The sequence below is a fragment of the Ammodytes marinus genome (genome assembly GCF_949987685.1).
Source record: "Ammodytes marinus genome assembly, chromosome: 12".
In the NCBI taxonomy this organism is placed as follows: domain Eukaryota; kingdom Metazoa; phylum Chordata; class Actinopteri; order Uranoscopiformes; family Ammodytidae; genus Ammodytes; species Ammodytes marinus.
In genome coordinates this window covers 13,483,161-13,503,682 of record NC_137216.1, presented here as the reverse complement: position 1 = coordinate 13,503,682, position 20,522 = coordinate 13,483,161, and the positions used below count along the sequence as shown (strand labels likewise).

The 20,522-nt window shown below is 41.0% G+C and overlaps 2 protein-coding genes across 2 annotated transcripts; both read left to right on the top strand.

The window, feature by feature from the left end:
* Positions 1 to 717: 717 nt before the first annotated feature.
* On the top strand, positions 718 to 1,902 carry htr1fa (5-hydroxytryptamine (serotonin) receptor 1Fa; the record flags this gene model as incomplete). The annotated part of the gene is made up of 1 exon (XM_080038106.1): positions 718 to 1,902. One exon carries the CDS (start codon positions 718 to 720, stop codon positions 1,900 to 1,902), a length of 1,185 nt encoding a protein of 394 aa, XP_079894232.1.
* A 7,639-nt stretch (positions 1,903 to 9,541) lies between these two features.
* LOC307258540 (zinc finger protein 654-like) lies at positions 9,542 to 20,406 on the top strand. The gene is made up of 12 exons (XM_080038108.1): positions 9,542 to 9,703; positions 11,075 to 11,220; positions 11,992 to 12,073; positions 12,247 to 12,382; positions 12,915 to 13,117; positions 13,304 to 13,440; positions 13,675 to 13,816; positions 14,270 to 14,554; positions 14,650 to 15,801; positions 16,469 to 17,304; positions 17,563 to 18,581; positions 18,813 to 20,406. The coding sequence occupies exons 1-12, from the start codon at positions 9,578 to 9,580 to the stop codon at positions 18,815 to 18,817; spliced, it is 4,269 nt and encodes a 1,422-aa protein (XP_079894234.1). The 5' UTR covers positions 9,542 to 9,577; the 3' UTR covers positions 18,818 to 20,406.
* Positions 20,407 to 20,522: the final 116 nt, after the last annotated feature.

Genomic DNA, 20,522 nt, shown 5'->3' with positions numbered 1-20,522 from the left:
CTTAGAATAAGAGCCACAGATCCATGCTCAGAAGAAGTGGTCCCCACTAATCAAGTGAATTCATATTAATATATTCTGAAAAACAATTTACTGCATCTGCGGTGATTTTTTACTGCAGTGTAGGTGTGCTTGTCCTTGGCTGTTCTTTGCCACTGTTGCTTTCAAAAAACTCTTCAATCTTCCGTCCCTCTCTCTCTCTCTCTCTCTCTCTCTCTCTTTTCTCAATTTCTTTCTCTTGTTCCCTTCCTCTCTCTCTCTCCCAGGTGTTGATAAGTGGCAGAGGTGATGTGATGGCAGGACTAGTAGGCAGGACAGACCAGAGCAGACTGCCTGCTGCACACTGAACCAACTGGATGCAACACGCCAGAGCTTAGACAGGTAGGACTGGATTGCTTGATTTGCTTGACTCTTGCTAGCAACTTGAAATAAAGATTTTTCAAAACATTGCCAACCATTTAATGTTTGAAGACCTTGTCATTACATGTTTATGTATGAAGTGCAGGAGGAAAAAACATTTACTGTTAATGTTGGGAAGAAGAAAAAAAGAGGGGAATAGAGAGTACAATTTTTGGGGAAGAGAATTTTAGCAATGAACTGCTGATTGCCATGCCTGATAATAACCAGATTGAATAAAAACAAACAACTTCATCCACACAATTATTAACTTATTTCCCTGATCTTTATTTTCATACTATACTTTCTTTGTCAGCACACAGAATGGATTTCTTCAATTGCACTGACGGGGTGTTTTCACCTGGCGACTGTGGCAATGACACACTGGAGACCACTAAACCTCCTAGCAGTAAGGTCCTGCTCACCGTGACCCTGTCTGCAATGGCTATCCTCACAACCTTCTTCAACTGCCTGGTGATCACAGCCATCGCCGTCACCCGCAAGCTGCACCACCCGGCCAACTACCTCATCTGCTCGCTAGCAGTGACCGACCTGCTTGTGGCCGTGCTTGTCATGCCCTTCAGTATCATGTACATACAGCGGGAGGTCTGGGTCATGGGCCAGGTGCTGTGTACCATCTGGTTGAGTGTGGACGTCACCTGTTGCACGTGCTCCATACTACACCTCGCTGCGATCGCCGTCGACCGCTACAGGGCCATCACCGACGCGGTGGAGTACTCTCGCAAACGCACAGGGGCCAGAGCTGGGGCGATGGTGGCCGTGGTGTGGCTCTTGTCCATCCTCATCTCACTGCCTCCTCTGCTGTGGAGGCACTACAGCGAGGGCGGAGAGCAGGAGGACCAATGCATCATCATCCACCATCACATTGCCTTCACCCTGTACTCGACCCTGGGAGCGTTCTACATCCCCCTTCTGCTCATCCTCATCCTCTACTACAAGATCTACCGTGCGGCTCAGACCCTCTACATGCGCAGGGAGGCCAGCCGGGCCAGCCGCTACTCCAGCGTGACCAACGGTAGCGTGATCCCGTCCACGTTCCCTTCCGGAGATGGAGGACCTAGAAGTCCGGAGCCCTTGAACCCACAGGAAAAGTCCATCTCCGAACCGTCCACAGAGGAGCCTCCACGTGAACGGATGCGCGCGCCGTCAAGGGCTTTCCAGAGCAAGTCGCGCCGGCACGAGTCACGCAGCGAGTCCCGTCGGAGCCAGTTGTACCAAGGGCCGCGGATCTCGGGCTCGCGGGAGCGCAAAGCGGCGTCCACCCTTGGTTTGATCATAGGGGCCTTTGTCGTCTGTTGGTTGCCGTTCTTCGTCAAGGAGGTGATCGTCAACACCTGCGGTTCCTGCAGCACTTCGATGGAGATGGCCGACTTTCTGACGTGGTTGGGCTACCTCAACTCGCTCATCAACCCCCTCATCTACACCATATTTAATGAGGACTTCAAAAAGGCTTTCCAAAGACTTGTTAGGTGCAGTCATTACCTCTGATGGTTACAACCATGCGTTGCCATACCCATATGTGTCACCTCACATAAAGGCTGGAGAAGCTCAGATCATCCTGATTGAATACTGACTCAATTTGCCTGAGAGACACTAGTGTCAAAGAGGAAGATGATGCACGCCCATTTCCGGAGACTTCACCAGACCAACAGTCTATGACACCAGCTCAACAATGGGCTCTGCAGCATATAGCTTCACATTCAAATCGGAGCTGTGCCATTAATAGAACAACTTTGATTTTAAAGGGTGTGTTTGACTCGATGGTTTTAAGAAAATGGGTCGCCATTGACCTTTTGAGCCCCATTTAAAGGTCTTGAAATAGCTCACCATTATGTCTCTTCCATCTAATGACCTCCTTTCTATTTAGTCCATGCTGATGGCTGAAATACTGAACATTTGTAAAATACCACAGCATACCAAAAGTTGTGACTTTCTGTAGCCCTTAAGTAATGGAGGGTGACTTTAATCTGATAGATCATCAGAGTGATTGTTAACAAAAAAATTTGTTAATTGTGTATCAAGCCCCATGCAAAACATTCCACCAAATATGAAATGTTCATTTGTAGAGTGTTGAAGCTTCATGTCAGGTAATTAATAGTCACTAAATTCATTTGACAATCCAAGTTATTTGGCGGGAGTTATTGCCTGCCTTTCATAAGTTTCATAACGCTGCACTTAACCTACCATTTTAATGTATAGGGGTAACAGCTAAGAATGCTTTCAATGTGAATGTAATGTTTTAGGATCTATGACAAAATCATTATTAATAAACACATTCTGAAATATAAAATAATTAGACCAATACATGAATTGAGCTTCTTTCAATTTTCACTAAAAAAGATTAACTTTTGCAGAAGGATTGCAGTATTATGGATTATACCTTTTATAAAATCCTGTCACTTTAATTGATGTTTTTGCACAACCTTGTAGTTCCCTTGAATTATTTCTTAAAGTATTTATTTATTCAGCTATCCCGTGACATCTCACACCCACTCCACAGTCAGCATTAGGTTAATGAATGTGAAAAGCACTGGTGGAGAAATCCTCATAATAACATCGATCCCACTCAAGTACTTGGAATAGACTATTCCTTTACTGCCTACTACTATAGGGCACATGGATGGAAATACTGTGGATGAGTCAGGTGTGAGATGATACAACGTGAGTCATATACTTACATACATGATACATCTCTGACAGTATGTTCAGTGTGTGTATACAGCTTTATTTGTCTCTCACTGTCTCACTAATCAATAATAAACAGGCCGCATATGATGTTTCCCTGTTCTTTTCTCTGATATAATGAGTTGGTTACCCTGTGCAATATTAGAGTACAGTATATCCTATATGGAGAGAATGGTAGCAGGAATAACATATATGATAACCTTCTGATAATTTAAATGTGGGAATGAATGTTGGTATGATATACTGCAACCCCGAATGTTAGTCTGTGCGTTGTTAAATTGTATCAGAGGTTAATTACTGTATTCTTATATGATGGCACCACCTTGTGGTTACCAGAGGTGCTGCAGACTTCACAGCTACAACAAAACGATTCATGGGAACATGGTATTGTTCACCACCATGAGGAATTCTGAGTAATTACAACGACACATCCAGAGGTAAGCCTTCAGTGATCGCACATGGATTTGATACTTTCTGCTGTACGTCCAGGTTATTTCTTAGCATCAACAACTGAAACATTTGGTGGGCCCTCTGGATTTTTCTGAGCGCCTGCGCCAGCGTCAGGGGGTGACACTTTGGTTGGCATCTTATTTAAGGATCATGTTCACATTTTGTTGACTGTTGTGAACATATAGAGAGGGAAAATGTCCTTTTTAGTCCCTTGTCCCCCCAGTTTGGATTTCCCTGTTCCAGTTCTTGTTGTGTTTCCTTAGATACATGTGGAGTGGCATTTTGATTCTGTTTTACTTTACAATATGGAGCTTCAATAAGGGATATTGTGTAAGTATATAAGGTATCACTATTCCTCCTTCATTTAGGCACCCTAAGCATGCAACCAGTGGCCTTATCTTGCGATAAGGAAGAAAACCACGGCACTCCACTCAAGATTCCAGCCAGCCATAACCACTTCTGCAGAGCTTCGGTCTCTGAGTGCTCTACAAGTACATTCAGCCCCTGCACCACCCATTATAGCTACAATTAAAATGTGCAATTTGTTTCAAACGTTTTCACAGAGTTGGTAATATAAAACTAATAGGCTATCATACATAGGTTCTGTGTAAACATACACAGCAGGTGAGCTGCTTTCACAAACCCCAACATCTGTTATGAAAGGGTCTCGCTGCCCAGTCCGTCTCCATAGCACAAAACAACTGAAACAGTGTAGATGAATGTACACTCTCCAGGAAACTACAGTGAAGGCATCAGGCAAAAACAAGGCAATTAAGCTTATCATTCTCTGTTGTGAGACAAATATGCATTGGATAAGAGATTGTGTATGTGAACATCTGAGGAAATATGGGTCAGATGAGTTTTTATTTTTTAAAGTTACTTTATTAGTCAATGTTTACATTGAAATGTGTCTTTTCGCATATCTCCTCTCAAGTAACCACACTTTGGAGGGGGTCAGAGCGCAGGGTCAGCCGTATTACAGCGTAACTGGAGCTGGTTTCTGACTTTCTTTTTAGTTATATAGTATATGTAAGTGCAAACACTTAATATCTCAACAACTATCAGATCAGCCATTCTCATGACTTTGAGGATCCCCTATTTTTATAGAGCTACACAAGGTTGAAAATGTGTCCGAGAGTGAAATACTTTTCTCACAATGTTCAGTTTGTGTTGTTTGGAAAAGTATGAATCCAATTTGATCGTTTTGTTCTTGATGTCATATTTAACAACAGGCGAAGGGACCACCGATGAAAACTAGCCTTTAAGCTAACTCAGGTGCATTTAAAAAAGTCTAAGAATGTTAATTAATGTAGCACACATGTAAATGTGTTATTCATGTAATTTTCAACAAAATAATAATTTGAAGAAATTATTTGTTGAGATTATATTTTTTTTTTGATAATTTATTTGAAACAAGTTAGGCGTTGTGAGAACTCAATGCTACAGACTGGCACACACACACACACACACACACACACACACACACACACACACACACACACACACACACACACACACAAATAATAATTTTTAAATATATGTTAATTTGCTAATTAAGGATACATCAACAAATATACACACCATTTAATAATGATTTGTCCATGATAAGTTATAATAGTTAACCAAAACAACGCATTTGAAATTTCAAAATACAGTGTTTTAGTCCCATAAAAATATAATAGTTTTGTTGTTGTAATTTTGACGTGAATGAAGAGAGAGCAAACAAAGGGAAGGTAAACAAAGCAGGTCCACTTTCTTTAAATTCCCACAATTTGTCAGGTTAAAAACTTAAACTTTGGTTTCATCTAACCAGAGCACCTTCCTCCAACCCTTGCCGTAAGCCATGTGGGGGAACACAGCAAACATGTGGAGGAAGGTGCTCTAGTCAGAAATATAGGCTAAATGCATCCATTTTAAAAACAAGGCCTGAGTTAAATGTGGGTAGTATTGCAGTGTTCACTGTGATAGAATACTCATTTAATACCTAGGGGGCAAAACCCCTTTAAAAAAAAACAGACATGGAGTGTTGTAAAAGGTTGTTCACCAGAAATGATATCCAGGACCTTCCAGGATCCCAACCTGGGTGGACAACCTGGTCAACAAGCTGCTAGAAAGCTACAGTGGGCCGACATAGCAAATCAGAACCACTGAGGCAACGTGCACTGGGAGATACATACTCTTTAACATCCTGTAGGGGGCTTGCTGGAAGGTTTTCACTAATCTAGTTAGCATTTATCAAAAGACTTGTCTGTTATTAGCATCTAGGTGACATGATTTGGTTCAAGTTATCTTTCATTGTTTAGTCAGCCTGATCAGAAATCAACATGGACGCCAGTGGTGAAGCGCCAGCTTCCCAGGGTGTAAGTAATCATATATTAGACATACTTATTTTTGTTAAAATAACAATCTAAATTCATAGATTGAATTAGGACATTTGTCTTAACATGCTGATGAAGAAAAAAAAAATCCATCTGTGTTTGTGGGTTTTTTAGCAGAATTTGAAATGTATGTATCCCCAGAGATACGTTGCCTGTTTAGGGGGTAGAAATGTGGTCAATGTTCATTATTCTGAATTTTATTTAAAACTTGAAAGCATGTTGATAATGACTGCAGAACCATATATTATCATGAACAGTTGTGCCCATTACAACATTATTACTGTATTTCACTTTTAAAATGATCTTTCTATATTTATGTATACTTAGGGCAGCGCTGCCTGGAAGGCCCTATCCCTAACCGTTGGGGGTGGGGAGTGCCTTCCAGGCACAAAACACAAACTTAACTGCCCAGGGATGGCCAAAGCCACTGGCAGGGAAAGTAAGCTGCTGTTAATTAAATATATAATTTCCAGCTGGTGGCTGCTGGTCGTTGTAGGCGCACAGTGTAGCATCATGCCTGCATCGGCTTCAGAGGAGCCTCTGACGCACCTGTGGCAGCTGTTTGAAAGGATCAGGGTGCAGTGACTAATAGTCAATCCTGCTACAGTTTGGCCTGTCATCCATTGCTTTCCTTGGGCACTGCTTTCCACAAAGGGAGCCATTAAACTGGTACACAAGTAGGACACCGTGCCAGGTTCATGCACACGGCACCATAAAGTCCCTACATTCCTGTTGGACGGCCTCCATTTCACTGCCTTCGTGGACCACAAGCCGTATACTAAGCTGGTGGGTGTTACATTTGTCTGGCCCCGCCTCAGGAGTGATGTAAAGACCTGGGCTAGCTTCAGTTTGGCCTGTCAGCGTGTTCAAGGTACACATGATACCAAAGCCCCCTTGGCGCTGATTCTGGTCCCCGAGAGGCATTTCGACCAGGTCAAAAAGGACCTGGTGGGCCCCCTGCCTTCCTCCCGTAGGTTCACTGACCTCCTCACCTTGGTGGACAGCACCACCAGGTAGCCGGAAGCCATTCCTCTGCATTCGCTGAGGTGGACTGGGCGTTCCTCAGGTCATAGGTAGCCCGTTTTGGTATGCCGGCTGACCTCACCTTGTACAGAGGCCCACAGTTCACATCCGAGTTGCATGACTAAGGGGTCGCAACTGGGTTGACTGCCCCCTGTGGTTGTTGGCTTGTTTGGCTCTCTGCCCCTAAGGAGGACCTGCAGTTTTCATCTGCTGAATTGGTTTACAGACAGCCACTGGTGGTCCCATGAAAGTTCCTTCAGGACGCTGCGGTTCTGTGGATGGGCGCGTCACATTGGACTTTTGCCCTGGGCAACTCCAGCCCCTTCACTCAGGTCCCCCTGAAGACTCCCCTATGATGGGCCCTTCTGTGTCCTGGAGGCGGGGACCAAGAACTTTGTGGTGGACATGGGGGATAAGCTAGAGCGGGTCACTATGGACCGTCTCAAGCCTGCCCATCTGGATGTGGCTGATCCAATTTGATGAAACTAGATTGGTAAAACTGAATAAAATGTACTTAAAAAGTAGTATTTGTAATTTAAATGGACAAGATAAACAACAATTTATAATTTCTGTTCATCAAATTAAAAATTTATATTTTTACCATTTCGGCTTTTTTTATACCTTAATAGGGCAACGTATCCTGGGAGATACAACTCGTAAAACCCAAAATATACAAAGTATAAAAAAATTTGATGTGGAAATATTTTTCTTTGGTCTTGAAGAGATGAGTGATAACATGAAAATATTTTTAGAAACTCATTTTCCACTGTTGCCTGTTTAAGGGTTAAGCGAATGGGGGTGGGCTAACAGTGAATTTTTTAAACTTATAGATATCATTATGAAACTTTGCAAGTCGATTACTGACATTAAAACAACAACTTTTTGTATTACAGTATTTTCCAAAAAGTTTGAATAAATATGAAAAATCATCAATATCTTACTAATTATGCATAAATGTGCATATCTGCAAAGCCCCAAAATCTAGATGTTGGACAAAAGCGGAGTCAATTTGTTTTTAAATTTTTAAAACAAAACAGGTGTCCAACTGCCAATAACCCATAGAAAATTTATTTTTTAGACAGTTTTTTCCAAGGGAATTTCTAGCCGTTTCCTAAAATACCAGCTGGAGACTCCTGTAAGCATTTATATGTCTAATTAAATGATGTTATAACCTCCCCTTATTCATTTACATTAATAATAGATACTCAATAGAAAAATCAATATAGTCGAACTTGATTTAAACTCTCTTTTGTTTTTCTCACTCCAGACTCGTGAGAGAGTCGGGGAGGCAGAGATGACTTTGCAATAAAAAGCCCAGTCATACATTTCCCATAGAGATAGCGATAAGAACCAGACATGAATATAGTTATACACACCAGTATTTTGTAATTTTGATACATTCGAGGACAATAGTCTAGACATGGTCATGCTTCTTTCCCAGAAATCCAGAAGATGACGTCAGCCAGAAGAGGAGATGCATGACAACATTAAGCCAATCATAAGCCTTAAGCCTTGTTTAAATTAAGCCTTGTTTAAATGTTATATATAATATCCTGATGTTGAGAGGATCTGGACTTCACACTACTACTACTACTTCATTTTCTGTACTTCTTTTTGCTTTTTGTCTTCTCAAACTGCCTTGTCAATTTATTTAAATGAATACTGAGGACGAGATCCTGAATTTTACACCTTTCTCTATGGTTATTTTACACCTTCATAAATAAGGCTAAGAACACGTTTATTTTTATTTCTAACACTCCAGAAGGACACTTTTGGTCCATGGCACATGAAATGTAACTGTGTAAAAAAAATATTTTCTATGGGTTATTGATCAAATTTGAACTGTGTTTAGGTGTCCGTTGGACACTTGTTTTGTTTTCAACATTTAAAAACAAATTGACTTTGTTTTCTTCCAACATCTAGATTGTGGGGCTTTGCAGACATGCAAATGTACGCATCATTAGTAAGATATTGATGATTTTTCATATTTATTTACTGTAATACAAAAAGTTTTTGTTTTAATGTCAGTAATCAACTGGCAAAGTTTCATAATGATATCTATACATTCAAAAAATTCCCCATTAGCCCATCCCCATTCACCCCCATTCACTCAGTGGTTCTGATTTGCTATGTCGGCCCGCTGTAGCTTTCCAGCAGCTTGTTGACAAGGTTGTCCACCCAGGTTGTGATCGTGGAAGGCCCTAGATGTCATTGTTGGTGAACAACCTTTTACAACGCTCCATGTCCATAAAATCACTTTGCCCCCTGGGTATAAAGCAAAATTCAATTGTCAGCAAGATGGGGAGCACAAAAAGACAGTAAGAAATCAATAACCTCAATGCATTATAGGACCTAACAGAATAAAATAATTTCCTCAATTTGATTCTGTCAATAGGCCAGTTTCTCAAAAAGTGTATCGTTTTATTTATATTTGTATCGAACATCACGGAGAATAGGTATTGGGTATGGCTTTTTTTAATTCATTATTATTGATAACATCAAAAACTTTATTTGTACGACATGTGTTAACGGGGTTGCCAGTTTGGTAGTATTTTCCGGTGGGGTGTAGGGGGAGGTTTCGGTGCAAACCTGGCAACTTTGACTATGCGCTGGATACAGCAGACAGTATGGCGGACAGCGAGAGTGATTTGGAAACAGACGGGCTTGAATTAGCTCTGGACACAATATGTAGCAAACACTGCAGCGACCAGTCGTCCCTAAAGAGCAAAGGCTATTGTTCTGACTTTTGTGAGGTATGTCGGACTTCATTTTGTCAAGTGGTCTGCCTAGCCGGTGTCTTGTTTATCGTTAACGCTACGAGCAAGGCTAGCTAATGTTAGCCTTCAGACTAGCTCTATTTATGCTGTTGTGTAGCTGAGACTGTTGCATACCGGGCATACCCCACCAGGAACACAACATAAACTATCAACACAGTGTATATATATGTAATCTGTGCTCCTGGCTATGTAGCTTCATGCAGCAATGATGTTTTTCGAGATAGCTGCCTGACACTTGATTATGCTTAGCTTCGTAGCTAGTTAGTAAAGCTAAGCTAATGAACGGTTTGAGGTTGCCTGAGGTCTTCTTGCAAGATGTGTGCTGTGTTGGTTAATTTTAACACTTTGTTTGTTTGTTAAAGAAAATGTGCAACACTGATCTCAAATACCAGTCGTTGAGGTGAAACGTATCTCGCCTATTGTCAAATTCGATACACTATTTCCTTCTATCATTTACCATAAATAAATCTAAACATTCATTGTTGATAATTTACTTTCAATAGACGTTGAGATCATTGCATGTGCCCCTGTAAAAGTCTTGCATTAGTCTTAATTCAGCCTTGTTTATAAGATATAGTGATGAACTCCACTGCCATACGAATTAATACACTATCCACAATCCTACATTATATATTTTTTGTTTTGTTGTAATGTTATACTTTACACTGTATTATCTGGGAAAATAAACGTACAATCAACAACACTTAATGAAATGACTCTGGTATGGACATGGTCCTGAATAATTGTCATGTACATTTGTATACTGTATGCATATGTTATGATGATTCATCCTGTTGATGGAATATTCTAACTTTGTATTTTTAGCCACTAGGCAGGTACTCTTGATGTTCCACACATAATACCAAAGTGATTGGTCTTCCATTTCAACAGCCACTGCATTAGTTAACCAAATAAGATTGATATGACCGTTATCGTCAGCACAATACCAATGCCTGTAATTTCAAATTGCCACAATAATAATAATATCATCATTTAACCCGTATTCAGATGGTAGATTGCATGCACACCATTATATCATGCCATGTCTTTAGCAAATTAAGCTACAGTAGACTAACATGCATTCCATCAAAGTTAATAAGTACAAATACTCCACCACTGAAAACCAACTGTCCCTAGAAGTAACATCCAGCATGCATGCATCCATGTACATGAACGGGCAGAACCTTATTATTGAAGTATTGAACTAGTAGTATGCTCAAAAAAATCTTGGTGGTCAATTGAGGCCCATTTAGTTTAAATTAACACATTGAAGTAGTCTTTAGTGATGATGAGATTATATTGTATTGTGCTGACTGAGTGCTCTACATTTGTGTTCTTCCTTCACAGTTGGTAGAGGAATACACTGGGCAATGTCAAGTTCCTCTGCCTCAGCTGAAGGTGCTACGGACTGCACTTTGCAGCTTCACCAAAGCCACTGCTGCCTTCCCTGATGACTGTCAGCACATCCACTATGTTCTCAGCAGTCTGGCCCTGTAAGTCGTTTGTCACTTCAAAACTCAATATGTTTTACTGAAGAAAAAGCCTACTGTATACCCCACTCTCATTAACCGTGACAAGAAGGCATAATCGCCTTCAAAAACTATGTCATTAAGAGCCATGATGATGAGTGACCCTTTCGCGAATACCGTGTTGTCACTAGCTGGTTAAAATGTCACATCCCTGATTGTCTTACAGCTATTAAGAATAGATTTACCTGTGTATCTTCAAAGCTACTTAAAGGTTCAGTAAGCGGAATGGTCAGTTAAGCTAACTTCCTGTCAGTGACTGCAGTCATCTGCTGAGACGGGTGCTGGTTTGTAGCGTTCTCTCTTCTGATTGGCTATCAGTAGTGGGATCCCCGAAAAGTGTATTTGCCGATTACATGCAGAGCGGTTGACTGAGAGATCGACTTTATGAAACGCGCACACTATATAAGTGATCACTGTATGAATAAAGAGGGATTTAAAACTTATATTAACATAAATACATTGCTTACTTAATCTTTAAGATAGCATGAAAAGGGGTAAATCAGTGATTGAAGTATTAGCATTCTAATTTGGTGATAATGCTAGTTGATACAAAAAAACACGTACGATAAGGAATTTTTGCTAAAAACACTGGAATTACATCTACAAAGCTTTATACTATTCTTTGATACTGGCACTTATAGGAACTGCAAAGAGTTTGATGATCTGAATGTAACTGATTAATACGTCTCAGTCACTGTGAATTGTTAAGCTAATGTTCCTCTCATTGTCTTTCAGGAGCTTCTTTGAACTGATGCTGTTTTTCGGCAAAGAAGAATTTGTGGAAGAGCCTTTAAAATACATCATTGATTCATTTCAGGTGACAAAAACCGGACCCACACACTGTCTGTATCCTTAGTTTTCTTATTCGCACACCACAGTAACGTAAAGCAACTACTACGTACTTGTCGCAATTAGTCATCTCTTTAAACAGTATTTTTTTCTTTAAGACAATATGAATGATGAACCCGTTTTTTCCACTACTCTTTGCAGGAATGCTATACGCGGCTCCTGAGGCACCGGAACATCTACCTTCAGCACACAAAGCAGATAATCAAAGCAGGAGGCCCGTGGGAGAATTCACTTCTACAAGGAATCATGAAGGAAGCAGACTTGCCGCCAAAAGAGGGTAAAACTTACCATATTTAACAACTGATATGGCATGCACACAGAGAACAGTGCTGAGTGATGGGGAGCCTGACAGGTTGTGTTCAAGCCTTTCCTTGCTGTCAATCACACACTTCTAACTATCACACTGTCAATCCATGTATGGCAAATGCTTTTGTTTTCTATGGATATGTTCAGAATAGCTGTGCTGAATGCAGATCTGAAGAAGTGACTCCAGCATTGGAGCCTCAGGGGTTTTAATCAGTTTAAAAATTGAGCAGTAATTCTTGCTGTTCGACAGTTTTCTTTTCTATTTTTAAAAATGTATGTCAAGTATGTGGTTCCCTGAATTATGCATGAGTGCTTGATAGGCTTCTACTGTCCAATTGGATTTGGGGTGTGCCTTTTTAAAATTAAGTTTTGACAAAACTCAAGTCACAGACAGTATAGAATGTATATAGACACCAATATCAGTGTTACTCTATTTGACATTACCCACACTTGTATGTAAATACCCTGATATACATTATCTCATGTAATTCTCTCTGATGCAGTTGAGGCCTACCTAAGCTCAGAGTTACCAATATTCTTTGAGCTGCGGGTGCGCTATCTGCAGGCCTGTGAACGAATGCAAGAGGCCAAGGCCCTGGCTAAAAGCTGCCTGGAAAATCGCGAGGCTAGAAAGCATCTGTACTTCCACCAAGCCTACCTGACCTGCCTCTACAAGGCCTCACCGCATGAACACCTTCACAAGGAGGTAAGAGACAAAGGGTGGCAAAGTATGAAGTATTAAGGATGTGATTTAAGTGAATGGACCCTGTTATAATGTGCAGCCACCTAACAGTGTTTTTGTATCCCTTTTTGACGTGTTTTGATTTTTATTTATATTTGGTGTTGTTGTTTTTTAAAGACTGAATGTGCTTCTACATATCTTGTTCCTCAGATGGCAGAGATAGATGGCCGTAATGCAGTGGAGATCATCTGCAACATGGAGAATGTTGAAAAAGATGAGCTTCTGTTGTCGCTGTGTAAAGCTTTCCTCAGCCAGCAGCTACACAATGGAGACATGTACTACATCTGGTAAGAATGACCTTCAGACACGTTAATAACATACATTTTTGGACTATTCCCCCTCCATATTTGATGCTTTCAGGTTCTGCATATCCATATGAGAATGATGAATCTTGTATGAAGAGGAGCTGTTGTATTTTTTTTTAGCATTCTTTTAGCTTACTGGCTTAGTAATTAGAACAATTGTTGCCGAATTAACATTTAACTGAGTGATATTTCTTTCTTGTCCTGTGCCTCTTGTAGGGACCTGGTGTTCATCTGGAGCAGGTTGTACCTCAGGGCCCATCCTTGCAGACAGAGCTTCTTGGCTGAGTGCTTACAGTTGGCTTCCTCTGCTACTAACACCAGAGCCATCTTCCCCTTCATCAAACTAGTCAAGACAGAGGTACGACTTACATGACAGCATTACATTTTACCATGTTGTGTTCCTTAGGACAAGCTTGAAGCATGTAAGACATGAATGAATAAACTGACACTTTGATCTGACAAGGATCTTACCCTCGCCATACTACCTGAGGAAGATATTTATCAGATCCAAATATCCTACACTTTTGGAAGCACATGGCTTCAGTTGGTGTCAAAAACTGCTATTCTGTTTTAAAAAAATATAATTCCCTCGCGCTAGGCTTATAAAATGAATAGAGTACAGACTTGTGTGGTCGAAAGGAAAAATATATTTTTCCATATTGGCCCTTTAAGAGCCCATAATGTAGCAACACAACACTTAATGTAACAGCAACACAACATGCAATACAATTTGTTTAAATAAAAACCATAATGTTATAGTTTTCACTGGAATGTAGGCTCAAAGTGTACAATTGTGTTTGTTATTGGACAGCTGGGGGGAGAAGGAGACCAGGTGTGCGTGGAGCTTTGTGCTAGTGCCTTGCAGCTGTGTGACACGCAGGCAGACAGTGTGACCCGCTCCCTCGTCTGCAAGACCATCGCCTATCTGCTGCCTCACGACCTGGAGACCTGTCGAGCCTGTGCCCTGCTGGTCTTCTGCCAGGAACGCAGCCTGGAAGCTTACCACACCGTCTGCCTGCTTTACATGCATCCTGATGAGGAGCCACATCCCCACAACAGCTCTGTCCGCACCAATGTTCGCTTCCATATTCTGCAGGTTGGAAGGGCTTGATGAGGGGGCAAATATATATTTTATGATATTTTGGATATTTAAGCATTGAAATGTGTGCCTAACATTCATTTGCTTCGCAGATGCTCAAGGAGCGCCTGTGTTGCGACCCTGAGTTCTGGAACCTCCTGACCATCAGGACCTATTGCTTGGAGTTGATGAGTGACAAAGTCATGAAGGCGGCAGTCCTCAGTGAGATAAAAGAGGAAGAGGAGACGGAATCCTGTGGAGAGCTATCGCTAAATACTTGCGTAAATGACTCATGCACTCAACGTGTTGATGCCTGCCAAAGCACCCCAGAAGAGCAGACAATAACTGATGAGATAGAAAAGGTTGTTGCTCAATCAAATAATACTGTTCTCAAGAGGAAAAAGTGGAGGAGACGGCTGAAAAAGAGAAGAATATCAATGTCCGACGATGAGGCAGACCTTGGCGATGATCCAGAGTACAAGTACAATATCAAATCCAGCTCTTTAAGCACAAAGCCAATGTATTCACTAAGACGCAATCAAACTAACAAGGAAAATACGGCTTCTGTTAAATTCCCTCTAAACCGCAAGAGAGAATACTTGTCAAGATGTGTGAAGAGCAAAATTCTTAAAAGGAAGGGTCATAAGAAAAGATGGCTTCAAGGTCTTCCAAGGCTGGAGCTGGTGCACCCAGTTAAAGAAAAGAAAGCCATATATATCGGAAAGAAACGGGGACGGAAGCGTTTATGCAAACTGGAACTCTCGTACCCGGATAATGAAATGTCCCTTATGGAGGCGGAGTCTGGTTTTGAGGAGATAACTGAGAATGAAGACAAAGAGCCAGATATGCCTCACCTGGAGAATGAGTTTGAACTAACTGATGCACAAAAGGAGAACCAGCATGAGCAGATGTCTGAGTTGCAGATGGAAAATGGACTTGAGACACACACTGACTTGGTGTGCAGTCGCAGTCTTGGTGGACGAATCCAAGAGGGATCTGAAACACAGCTTGGTTCCATGCTTTGTGAAGGTCCTCCTAGGGAAGCTCAAGTTACTCTTCCTGCTGTTGAAGCTGACCCAGAGCTTGATGGTCCACTCTTAGACTTATTGGATTGTCCAATAAAACTGTTACACAGCTACTCTCTTAAATCCAAAATGCCTGACAGTGAGAAACCGCGGCCTGAAGAGTCTTTAGAACCAGACAAGCTCAATGAGACAAGACAGGAGCCCCTACCCAGCGAGGACACAGAAGCTGAGACCAAAGAGGTCAGTTTGTCTGTTATTACCACGGGGGTCATGATATTGATTGAAAGTCAGAAATCGATTGAAATTAAATCAGACTGGACCTTTGAAATTTAAGGCGGAATGGTCGATTCCACCTTAACTCAGAGCCACGTTCGGCAGGCGTGCCAAAAGAGGAAAAAACGCAACTGCTACAACACAGCATGTTGTAGCAGTTGCGAGTTGCCTCCTACATGACACTATGTAGACAATCTTTAGAACTAAAAATGAAATTAATTATCATGGCACAAAACCAATGATTTTCTTTGCTGAAAAAATCAAATCAAATCATAACCTCCAAATCGGATTATGAATCGATTCGATTTTGTCGATTCGATTCATTATCCGATTTTGAGGTTATGATGCTGAGAAACGTGACACCTCTCTAGAAATGACCCTCCCAGAAAATACATAATGTGGGTTCATTATTACTTTGCACATTTTCTGCCAACTAATTCATCTTTATCTTATCTGTGTTTACACACAATCTTATGAAGTCATTCAGGAAGAATCCTTTGACATACATTTACATGAATATAGAAAGACATGAAGGGTCATAGTGCCTTTTGTTTGGAATACATACAAAACATTTATGTATTGATGACCTTTTCTGTGTAGCAATACTTTCAGTAATTTGTTTTCTTCTCTCCAGGTGGTAACCAAGATAACGTGGAAGGACAGAGTTCTCCGTACTCAAAAATATTCCCACTTGATGCACCACTGTAAAATCTGCGACAAAGACTATAAAGGCTTGAATGTTATGAGGCATGCTCTCTCGCACCTTAAACGTAGGAGACCAAGATGTATACTCTGTGGAAAATGTTTTAAACAGTTCCTTTTTGCCAAAAAGCATATTCTGGAGCACATTGATGAAATGTGCAAGCAGGAACCTCCTGTTAAGGAGCCATGCACTGGGAAAACTCTGGCCGCTAATGGTATAGTAGAACATGGGGAAAATCAGAGCCAGCCTAAGGATGGAAGTCAAACTTCCATTTCCAATGAGGTAACTCCTGAAAAGAAACCCAATGAGGTAACTCCTGAAAAGAAACCCGTGATCAAATTTAAAGTGTCGAGCCTCAGCCGGGAAGTTCGAATCATCAGAAACCTGCGCACCCTCGTCAAAAAGACATCGGTGCTTCACAAAAAGTGCAAGAACCCTGACGCAAATATATTCAAGGCTGTAGACTTCAAGGACGAGCAAGTAGTCATTACAGACGGACTGGTGATTGTAAGAGATCCAACCGTGGTGAAGGGGGATGGAGAAGAAGGACAAGAAGCAGATGGGAAGGAGAAGCCATCAGGAGAAAATGGCTTGGGACACGGTTTGGACCTCACGTATCACTTGTGCCCCTCAGAAACCTGCGATAGAGTTTTCTTGAGGGTCAGCACCACACTAACAAGGCATGCTATCAAATGCCATATCAAAGAGGAGAAAGTTCTGGAGAAGACTTTTGTTTGGGCCAAGAACAAGTGCACCCTATGCCACAGGTAAGACACATGTAATATCAGGCATCACAGCCTTTTCATCCTCACAAATTCATCCACAGTATTCTCTAAAGTCTTCAACTGTGTGGGTACACATTTGGGGTGAACATTTCTGGTTTTATCACGATACAGCATTAGATCGATTCATTGGACAACGACACAATATTTTAGTTAAGTCTTCTTACTAAAGATTATATTCAATTGATCTTTCGAGGTTAAATAAAGGTTACAAACTGCCCTAACTTTGCTTTGGTCCCACAGGCAGCTCCAGTTTATTCAGCATTATAAAGACCACATGAAGCTCCACGATACTGAGGAACTACAACACTTCTGCTACCATCTGGACTGTAGCCAGCGCTTCTTGAACCAGCAGGAAATAAAGGACCATATCAGAATCCACCAGCCCTTCAGACCTCAATGTACATTCACGGATTGCAATAAGATTTTCTCAAGTTATCAAGCTCTGTATGAGCATGAATGGAGACACTACATCCCGGCCCCTCAAAGAGACGAGCTAGAGTCGGGAGCCGGGAGACACAATAATCAAAATGCGGAGGCTCCGTGGAAGCAGAGGGTGAAGGTTGAGGAGATATGGCTGCAGAGTAAAAAGGGCCAGAAGGAAGGTCCTGGGCATGATCATGTTGAGGCCACCAATGTTGAGGATTTCAAAGAAGATCGGTCTAATGAAATGCATGTCCCGGAGATAGAGCCGACGGGTGACAGAAAAGCCGCCATCAATGGAACCATGTTGCCACAGGTTAAGATCTCCACTTCCCATACCGGTGCTTCTACAGCAACAACGCCGCCCAAGAGATGTCAAAAGAAACCACCGGTTGAGTTGGACCCCTTAAACGTCAAGGACCTCGAAGAGTCGTCCACCTTGGCTGAGGGAGTCCAGCAGAAACTAGGGGAGCCCCACATCACTGAGCACAAGAGCTTCAAACCCGAAGATCCAGTCTATGCCACTTTTGTCAAAGCCCCGTTCATCCGGCCGCCCCCTTCCACCTACATGGATGAATCTCATCTCTCCATGCGCAAGAGGAGGCATCGCACTGAAGAGCCTGCTGCTCCCAAGAAAACTCAGTACTGGAGCAAAAAGAAGAAAAAGGAGCCGGGCCCGGAACAACAGCAGCAGCCTGTGAAGGAGGTGGCCCCCGAACAGAAGGCCAGGCATCGCTGTGACAAATGTCTTTCCTCCTTCACCAGCTTTGAAGAATTCCAGAAACACCAAGCCCTCAACACCTGCTCTGCACTCTTTGGCTTTGACTCCGACGATGAGAGTAAGTCTTCTTCATTCACTCATTATAAAGCTTATTAAAGCTATAGTGCGTAACTTCTGTCGCCCCCCATGAGGAATTCTGAGGAATTACAACAACACCGTCGGTGCATATACGTAAGATAAGGCTTTGGCGACCTCACATGGATTGTGATACACTATATCCACTAGCACTATAGCTTCAAGCCATTATTGTATGAATATTTCTAACTCACATTTTGTTTTTCATTTTTAGGTTAGTCGTTAATGAAGAGGGGCTGAAACTGGAGTGATCATTGTTCTCTCATTGTACCAGGCTCAGGTCAAGCATTCAAGACAAAGGAACACTGGAACCACTTCAGCAGTCAGATACTGTACTTTGTAATTCCCCGGATATATAAGCAGAGGGGAAATATGTGCCAACATTGGTAATTGCAGGATTTTCTTTATCTCTTCATTGAATTAATATAACCTTTTTAAAAGCAATACTTTTGACAGCCGAAAGTAGTTTTGAACATATTGTTTTTTTCATTGAAAAATCATTGTGGGCTTTATTTTTTTCCCCTGTTTAAAGCGTCATTTAATTGTTTTGTTATGTTTTCTCAGCAAATCTAAAGGTCATACAGAAAACTGAACTGAAAACAAATAATGGTTCAAGACAACCTAGGAACACAAAAAACACAATTGGTGTTTGTGTATTTTTCAGGAATGGGGTTGTGAACCTGGTGAGAAAGATTTTTATTTCTAAATTGTCATAATTGAAACAACTGTATTTAAATAGAAAATAGAATTCTACAGTATGGCTACAACAATGAATGAGTTGTCTTGAAGCCATTTGCCTAACTGATTTGACAGTCGGGTAAAGGGAACCTGAATTAACGTGTTCTTTAATCCCTTTTTTAAAATGAACATTGGATCAGTTTCATTTGAACAGTATTAGTTACATTTTAAGTCTCAAATCTGTATACATCAAGAATATATATTTTTGAATATTTTTTTTCTAATGTAGCAGAGGGTGTCTCATGATAGTCGGAGGGACTTATTTCACCTGTGGTGTTAAAAATGTCAGGAACATGGCTTTCCATGTTTTGTATGTCCTAAACTGCATTGTCCTTAGAGTAAGAATTTTACATACAGTATGTCAACTGTGCTTGCAACTGTATGCCATATTAGTTACGTGTGTGTTGCCCTAATTGTTTAGCACACACATTTAATCATGGTAGTCTTCCAAATGAATCCTGTACCAATCTGAGTTTTGTCCCACTTTAAATGACAATAACAATGGATGTGTGGTGCTTATGCCCTCATCATACCTTTATTTTGTTCAAATGTAATCTCTTCAATAATCCTCCAAATCGGGCAGCAAAGACGGACACTGTAAGAGGACATTTTTTTCAGTATTATTTGTATTGGCTGATAAAGCAGGATTGAGTTTGCCTTTGTTAACTAGTATTCTGGTCATGGACACTGTCTCATTAAAACCATGACCAAAATGTCTGAAACCATGTGAATCTGCCTTCATACTGTTACACTATTATTCTGTACACAGCATTATGAATTATTCACAACTTTATCAGTGCCAATACTGAATCTGTGTTAGACTAGGTGAAAACGATCATCAAAATCACTTATACAGTACCAGATTGCTAGAATTTCAAAGTTTTCCCCTTTTACTTTTAGTTTAACTCAATGAATTGATATTTCATGAATATTTCACATTAGGTCTTTATGTATATACTTTTGAGCTGTTTAATACCTTTTTTAATGTAATGTTTCTATGGGACTGTGCACTTAAATCTCCTTATTTATATGTACAAATGTTAATAGACTGGATTTGTAAAAGGTAAGGATTCCCCATTTATTTTTCTTAAAGAAAATTATTCAATTTGTTTGAATAAACGAAGGAGTTTCAAGTAAGTCTGTTGTCATCGCCGGTTATTTGTTTAAAATGTTTCTGCAGCGCGTT